Genomic DNA, 8567 nt, shown 5'->3' with positions numbered 1-8567 from the left:
GCTAGAAGGGGCCCAGGGCAACCCCAGCATTAAGCCAAGAGCTCCCCGTGTGCGGACAGGAGCGGGGCTTGGCAGGGATGGCGGGCCTTGAAGGAGGTTGGTCAGCGCTGGCAGCATCCAGGGGCGATCAGAGCTCTGGAGTTGTCTCTGCAACACATTGAAGCAATCAAGCCACTGTACGTGGTCTTCAGAATTTCAATCCCCTATAAAATTACCTCCAAGAACAGTCAAAACCTTGTCCAAACGAGTAACAAATGTGAAATACTCAGCCCCAGCCCTGCCACGATGAGAGGAGCTCAAACAACGCTTCCCACGTGCTTCGAGCCCAACGGAGTTCAGGTTCTTTCAACTACTTCCAAGCCCCTCTCCGTGCTTTCCCAGCCCCGACCCCTCCTGATCCATCCTGCTCCAGAGACAAGGCAACCTGTTTGAAACTCCATCACCAGGGACGTGCCGCTGCCGGATGCCAAATCCCCTGCCTCTCACTCCCATTCAAAGGTAAAAACACTCCTTAACCACTGCAGGCGCAGGGAAAGACAACAAGCGCAGGACTCTCTAAATTCCTTTCACTGGGATCCAATAAAAACCTTGGCAGTTGCCGGCCTTCCTGCCGGAAACCCGATATTCCAGAAATAAACACGATTTCCACTTTGAAGGGCTGCAGCGGGCTCTGCCTCGGAGCTGCTCCCGGCTGCCCCCAGGCTCTCACCTGCCTGCAGCATCCCCGGCCTCAGCAGGAGCCTGGGGCAGAGCAGGGAACTGGCCCAAATCTCTTGGTTTTCTCGTGGAAGCCAAGCAGCTGGCGCCTGCCCGCAGACGGCACGGGTGCTGGGCACCGGGAGCAGGACTGACGACGCCACTGAGCGCCGCACGTCAGGGAGCGGGTGCTTCCGTGCCCCTCCAAGCCCTCCGAGTGGGGCTCGGCACCCCACCGCCTTCCCGCACATCTGCTGTGTGCATTGCACGCCCAGCTTGCGCCGCGATTTGGCAGGGAGGCCGAGCTCGGCTCCAGACATTTTGCAACGCAAAGGACATCTGATGAAAAATAAATCACGCCTGGCCGTGTGCAGGAAGGGAGCGGACCATGCCTGGACTCTCACCTAACGGGTAACTGGAGCCTGCGGAGCTCCGCAGCTTCAGAGAGTGCCTCTAACCAGAGGGGCTGCTGCTCCGGCACCGGCGCTTCCCGAGGATGAGGATGGTGTTGGACAGCCAGCCCACCTCCCCAGCAGCCACAAAAGGGACAAGGGCAGCACATCACCAGTATAATCACCAGTTTTAGTCATTTTAAAGTCTGCCCACAGCTGCTCCCCAAGCCCCTGGGAAGAGTTTTTCCTCCATAGCCCTGCTCCAGGTGCCAGGATGGCTCTGGGGGGGTCGGTCAGCCAGCCAGCCCCCGTCCAACGGGACGAGCGTCACCTCAGGGGACTGCTGGGAAACCCACTGCCGTGCCTCTGCTCCGGGAGGCGACGGCGCCTGCGCCATCGGCCAGCAGCAAGGGCTGCAAGTCACGAGGGAGGGGACGTCCCCCTGGCCGCAAAACAAGACTTCATCTGCCGGACGCGTTCCTCCAAGGCAGACAGTGACACTGCCCCAAGGAGTGGGGAGCCAGAGCACTGCTGCTTCAATAAACCGGCCGAGGGCTTTTAATAGATGTAAATAAAGCCTGTGTTGCAGGGGGCCGAGGTGCCTGAGCGGGGAGTGGTTCATTAAGAGGCCAGGGAGCCTTTCATCTCCAGCTCCTTGGCTCCACTCCAGTGACCAACAGTTACCATCTGCCGGGTGACCTCTGCGGAAGGAGTGGGTGGTCCGCACCCCGCTTCCCCCCGGACAGGTGTCCGGCGTCACCGACACCACGAGTCCGCACCCTCCTGGCACGGGCTCGGGGTGGGTGCCTCGAGGAGGAACAGAAGGCGCCGGGGGGCACTTCCCGCTGCACCGGCTTCGGGGAGGCTGGGCTGCAGGAGCACTGCAGAACTCTCGGCCGCGATGCGGTCAGAAGAAAAAAGCCAATTGGAAGCAAGATGGGCGAGAGAAACAGCTGCAGAGCAGGGGAGCAAGAGTTCACGCTGCTCTCCTCTCCGGCGCCTCGTCACAGCCCAACACCGGCCACCGCAGCTGCAGCCGGCGCTGCTGCTCAGGCACGGCGCCCTGGCTGCTCCCCGCGGGCCACCTGCACGGCCCGGACGGAGCGGAGAGGTGTCACCCCCAGAATCACCGAGACGCACACGGCTCGGCCACGGTCTCGCACAGGAGGCCACCACCGAAGCTGAGGGAGCCCTAAACGTTTTAGCAGGCAGGACGCAGGCAGATCAGAAAAGCAGAAGACCGTACGCTTTCATGAGCCAGTCTGATCCTAAAATACCGCTGTGCCGAGCCAGAGCTGCAGGGCACGGAATCCAGGACGAGCCTTGCCCTGCCCCACAGCCACCCGTGCAGGCTCACCTCCCAGTTTACACCATTTACTACTTCATTAAGCTTGGCTAGCATCCAATTTCAACTCAGGAAATAAGCACAAAATGCCCAAGAGAGGAAAAGCGAGGGGGTACGTGAGCCACAACGCAAGACAACTCTCAACATAAACGTGCCCCGCTGTTCTGCGCTCGAACAGAAAGATCCGCGGCAGCGCAGCCGGCTCCGGAGCCGCAGGCTGGTGGGAAAGGGCCACCAGCAAGAGGTGAGCAGAGCAGGGGGTCCCCGATCACCCCCTCAGGCCAGAACCGCTGCTCCGGGGCTGGGCTAGCGCTGTAAGCTCAGGCAGCAGATCATTTTTGTCCCTTGCTTGCTCTGGAGAGCTCCAGCCAATATCTCCCAAGCAGCAAACAAACACCGCAGGGACAGCGCAGCCTCTGCACGCTGGAACCCGATTCAGCCGGAACGCGTGCTGTCAGACGGAAAACACCGTTGTTTTTGAGGGTCCGTACTGGTCCGTACCCGCCCGCAGCGCTGACCCAGGCCTGGGGAGCAGTGCCACCCAGAGGGCTTCCCCAGAAACAGCTCACACGTTCTCGCACCGCGCCCGGCTCTGCAGCTATTTTTCCTTTCCCCTTCTCATCCAAGCAAGCTTCACTTTCTCTGCCAGCTCCGTTTCAGCTGTCTGTCAAACCGCCCTCCTCCCCCATCCCGAGACAAGCGAGCCCCCCTCGACAGCGGCTCCAGGTTAGGGAAACAGCTTCAAGCGACAGCTCAGGGCATTTATTCACAAGGCTGGAACATAAAAATAACATCTTTAATAGCTTTATGGTTGGCACAGCTGGTATTAAAATTCACCACTTTTTATTGACGGACTAGGAAACAACCCCCGGCGCAGCGCTGAGGGCAGCTCAGACTGCGTGCCGCTTCTGAACCACACAGCGAGGGCGGCGTGGCGGCAGAGCTGACCCTCTCCGCTTACATTCAGCGTTTACAGTCAGAGGAAAACCAACAGCTAGATTTCACCGCACGCACAGAGAAAAGCCTGGGAAGGATGTTTCTGCTGGCAGCCCACATCTCCTCCTCTTAGCAGCAGACAAAAGCCCAAAAACGTGGTTGTAACACGGGTTACAAGAGAGACTTGCCACAGCAATGCAGGAGCTGCTGCTCACACCTGAACGAAACAGCTACCGCAGCGAGAGAGGCCTGGCTCCCTCTTCCAGGGGAGCGGAAGGCCAGACCAGCGCTGCGGGCAGCGAGACATCGCCTAGAAGCTCTGTCAGGGGTGACTGGATTTTATTTTCTTTTCCAGTAACCTAGAACACAGTGGAACAATAACACTTTGCTTTCTGAAGGGCTTTCCCCGAAAAGCCTCCAGCAAACCCCACGGCTGCCCCGTGAGACAAACAAGTACTACTGTCCTCATACAGATGTAGGGGGGATGGCGCCACACGGTTCAGTGACTGGCCTTGGGAAGCGACAGGCTGACGGCAGAGCAAGGACCTTGCAGAAAAGCCCAGTTCTGACCAAAAAGAACTTACAGCATCAAGAGCTACTACGCAGGATGAAAATAACTCCCAACAGCGCTTCGCGAGAGGGGAAGGTTGAAAGCGTCCCAGAAGATCTGAGCAGACACGGAACCGACGGGAAAGGTTAGCAGTGTCAGCCCGAAAGGAACAAAGACGAACTTCAGCCGAACAGACACGCCCACACTCGCGATCTGCGTCCAGAACGTTACGCCATGAACTCGTGCTGGCACCTGTGCTCCTTACGCATCCTCCTGTGCTCGTTACTCGTCCTCTATGTCCATTTAAACAGTCTCTCCAGTGTCACAGCACGTCTCTATCACAGTTTCTACGTAAGCATCCCTCATACGTGCAAAACTTTTATTTGCGGAAACATTTACAGGTCTCTGGCAAGACTGTAACTTGTTTAATGAAGAATTTAGTCCTCAGTGAAAATACAATCACCAACATTGCCGCCGATATATCTTACTTATTAGCAACTCCATCCTGACAAATATTTAGTTTGTTCAACCTAGCTATCCAAAAATCACTGTTGTAATGACCCTGAAGGAGCCACTACAGTCACTTTCAACCATGAATTTTCTCATCATTTGTTGGTTATAAAAGTTTCCAGTTTCTATGGGTACTCTATAATCACAACAAATTATGAGGCGTTTCCAGCCTCTGTTCTGTTACGAGGAATTCCCTCTCACCGTTAGGATCGGGTGCCAGCGCGGAGGGAGGTAAGAATGCATAGTGAGGTCTCCATCGTCTGTCCTCTGTCGAGGCCACTTTTTTTTTTTCCTCCCCTCTAATGACCCTGTGCTGTCAAGGTCTCCGTTTTGCCTTCAGTTTCAGCAGTTTCATGGACTGCTTTGTTGGAATAATCTCGCTCTCCAAAAATAGTGCTTCCAATCCTGACGTTCGTGGATCCAACCTCTATCTAGGAAAAGACAGAAAGGAGGAGTTCAGGGCAGAGCTGCCACCCACGTCTGCCAACACAGCCCGCCACCAGCCTCCAGGCTCGCCACGTCACAGAGGGATGGCTCCCCACGCGCTCGCCATCCGCAGCTACGGCTAGGGCTCATTTTGACCTCCAGAACTCTATCCCAGCACCAGGAGAGCCGTTATTCACGGAACGGCACCATCTGTATCTCCATCCAAGGACAGGCCTAAGAGGCCTGTCTGGATAACACCCGGGCTGGACTCTGGGGTGCCTGCTGCTGGCGCTGCTACGTTTGGTTCCCGAGAGAAGGGGTGGCAGAAGGAAGCCAGACTTACTGCGTGCTGGAAGTCTGTGGACATGCCCATGCTCAGCTCCACCTTCTCCACAGGGAGATTCAGCTTTTCACACACCTCCTGCCGCAGAGACAGCAGCATCTAGAAGGGAGGAGGAAAGAAGAGAGGATCACACACTTGATGGACAGCTCAGTTTCAGCATCACAGATCACGATTTCTGCCATTTTTGAAGCCTCCTTCCTACAGAAAGTGGAATTCCCACACTTCCCACTGAAGCCCGCTCTGTGGCGCTGTACCAGCACCTGGAGATTTCCCATTACAGGCTGCGTCACTGACAACGCACGTACTCCCAAGCCTACACGTCTTCTGAAGACACCCAGTTATCACACCAGTGTGACAGAGGAAGGCAGACCCAGTTCCTCCCGTGCGCGCAGGAAGGCTGACTGAAACCTCACCCGAAAGCAGGGCCAGAGGATCCAGGACGGCAACTGCTGCACAAGGTGCCCCTGCCAATATCCTGGCTGCAGGTTCAGAGAAGGGACGGGACCGAACGCATACGGGCACCCTGCAGAAACGAGCCTAACACCTGCACTAACACTGACACTTCGGAGCTCTGCGCTACTTTGAGCAAGGTGTTTCTATCCACAGTCAGACTTACAGCTGCACTGTGCACTGATTTGGCTAGGACAGACGTATGTTGTCAGCCAACAACTGACATTTTCTTCTAGAAAATCTTACCTGGAAGTCAGGATTTGGCCCCTTACTAAGGTCATGCCCGATGCTGCCGATCGTCATCAGCCCCACAAATTCCAGGCTTGGACACTTGTTGATGACGTGCTCCACAGCAGCCACGGTGTCTCCGGGAGGAAGGCCATGCTTACCTGGCAAGAAGCGGGGAGATTTGCGTCAAGCTCTGCCAGAGACCTCTCCTCCCCACAGCCAGGCAGAAGCCAACAGACTAGCAAGTTCCATCCCAGCTTAGAGAAACTCTTTAAGAGCAGAAACTGACCCATCCCATTCAGGCTGCTTCTACCAAGTAAGCAGGACAAACCTGTTCATCAGCAGAAAAAGCCACTTACTGTCTTCTCCGCTCGTGTTAACTTGCACCATGACCTTCAGCTTCTGAGACGAGCCTTTTTTCTGCCACGAGCTGTTGACTCTGTCTGCCAGTTTCACAGAATCCACCGTTTCCAACATGAACAGGTTAGGGACAGCTGGGGAGAAAACACAGGCTGAGGACAATTTTGCTGGCACAGAAATTTTTGTACCTACAACTCCACTTGTTCACAGAGACAGGCGTTGGTGAGTTAAGGTACATGAGGCCGTTATTATTCGAACGCTGGAAGACTATTGCCCACAGGGTCCCCGCTCATAAAATCAAACAGGTTTACCAATCAACTTGTTGACGTTATTTTTCTGCAGATGGCCAATAAAATGCCACTTAATCTCCGGACAAGAGGACAGAATCTGAAAGCAGAGAGGAACAGTTATGTTTGAACGACAATTCCCTCTCCCCCCACACAGTACTTCAGTCTTACTTTGCCCACAAACAAAATACCAGCCACCCAATCTCCTTCTGTTTACCCTGAAAGACACAGCTCAGGCAGTGCTCGCGGCGCGCACTGAGATTGCTTCACAGTCTGGAGAGGAGCAGGGCTGCGGCTGCAGAGCGTTACAAAGTGCACAGGGAAGGCAAAGCTCCTTTGTAACTGAAGAGTCATAACGTGGTATTTTCCCCAAACTGAGTGTTACCATTTTTAAAAAACGAGTACTGTGCACCTCCCACAGCAGAAAGCACTGCTCAGACAAATACTTTCTGATTAAGGCGCATGTATTCAGAGAGTCCTCTGGAGCCAGCAAGGCAAGGAGGGGGAATGGGGCAGAGGCAAAGAGCTAAGAATAACCCCACAGTTTAACCGAAAAGACAAGGATCAAACAGCCTCCATCGCCAAATCCCTAACAAAAACCAGGACTTCTGCTGACACAGCTCTCAGGACACAGCTAGACAAGGAGAGAGGATACATAAGGAACTGCGTACTTACTCTGGAGTCTGATGCCTTTTCTAGCAGCTCTTGAACCTGGGAGAATTCAAGACAATCTCTTGTTAAAACCACACCAGACACGCCCGCGCTGTAAGAATGGCCTCTCTGGAAGGGCTGTTCCCGGGACCAGCGTGTGCCTCGTAAACACCAGACCGGGTGCCTGACGCTATAACCAAGCCCAGCTCTCCACGCACAGGGCCACGTGCCCCTGGCTGCCCGGTGCCTGCCCTCGGCGTGGGGCCCCACTCGCAGACCCGTGGGGCCCAGCCAACTCACGTAGTTCTCCCCGAAGCTGCGCTGCCCGTGGCTGTAGGCGTCGATCACCATCTCCGCCGGCTTCGTCTTGCTGACGGCCACCAGCCGCGGCAGCACGGCCGGGAGCCCCTGCCGAATCACCCAAGGGTGAGGGGAATGCCCAGGAGAGATTCCAACCCACCCCACGCCCTCCCCAGTGTCCTGGGGTGCCCAGCCAGGCCCCACAGCCCCAGCTCAGGTCACCCCACAGCCTGGGGCTGCCACGGGAGGTGGTCAGGGGGTGATGGGGGGGCAGTCCCGGTGCAGGGTGGTGGGCCTGGCTCTAAGGACGACGAAAGTCCCGTCCCTCTTGCCGGGGGGAGCAGACAGCCGCCTCCGTGGCGGGCCCGGCTCTGTGGGCTGTCTCCATGGTGACAGAGGACCCGCCGCCATGGCGAGTGGGGCCTAAAGGGCTGTCCCCCCCCGCTCCCCCGCGACCCCGGCGCCCTCCGCGCTGCCCCTACCTGCGGCCTCCGCGCCGCGGCCTGCTGCACCTGCTCGGTGACGGCCCGCAGCGCCGGGCCCAGCCCGTCCCCGGCGGCCATGCCCGCTCTCCACATCCCCGGCCGGCCCCGCCGCCTTCCGCCACACACGCCAGCGCGCAGGCGCAGCTCCGCCCCCAGGGCCCCGCGGCCAATGGGATCGCTCCTCCGCGCACCGCCGACCAATAGGAGTGGCGAGGCGAGGGAGGCGCCATCTTGGGAAGGTCGGCGGGCGCCATGGCGGAGGGCGCGGAGGCCCGGGGCCAGCCCGGCTCCCCGAGCCGCCTGTGCCGGCCGCCAGCCTCCGCGGGCTGCTGAGGGGAAAGGCTGGGCCGCAGCGCCCGGCCCTGGGCTGCCTGCAGTGCGCATGCTGCTGTGCCCTCCCATCCCTCGCACCTTTCACGGATTTTAGCCAAAATCTGTGACAAATCCCGGCACCCACCCGTGCCGCACCTAACGGGACCCACTCACTGCCCCACTCCAGCCCGCGCTACCCAAACCCACCTACCTGCCCTGCGGCGATGGAAGCGCAGGCCCGACACCACTCCGAGGGGCAGCAAGAGCTGGGGGTCCCGGCTGCAACGAAGGAGAGG

General features: G+C 57.7%; 1 protein-coding gene across 1 annotated transcript; it reads right to left on the bottom strand.

Annotated features, from left to right (window-relative positions):
* Nucleotides 1–3180: 3180 nt before the first annotated feature.
* Nucleotides 3181–8072, bottom strand: PLPBP (pyridoxal phosphate binding protein). Its single transcript, XM_086768008.1, has 8 exons — nt 7957–8072; nt 7475–7582; nt 7199–7234; nt 6548–6623; nt 6236–6370; nt 5895–6037; nt 5199–5297; nt 3181–4860 (listed from the first exon to the last, which is right to left on the bottom strand). The coding sequence occupies exons 1-8, from the start codon at nt 8050–8052 to the stop codon at nt 4729–4731; spliced, it is 825 nt and encodes a 274-aa protein (XP_086624134.1). The 5' UTR covers nt 8053–8072; the 3' UTR covers nt 3181–4728.
* Nucleotides 8073–8567: the final 495 nt, after the last annotated feature.

The sequence above is a fragment of the Chlamydotis macqueenii genome, chromosome 27, assembly GCF_036417535.1.
Source record: "Chlamydotis macqueenii isolate bChlMac1 chromosome 27, bChlMac1.mat, whole genome shotgun sequence".
Classification (NCBI taxonomy): Eukaryota; Metazoa; Chordata; class Aves; order Otidiformes; family Otididae; genus Chlamydotis; species Chlamydotis macqueenii.
This window is presented reverse-complemented; position numbering and strand designations above follow the sequence as displayed.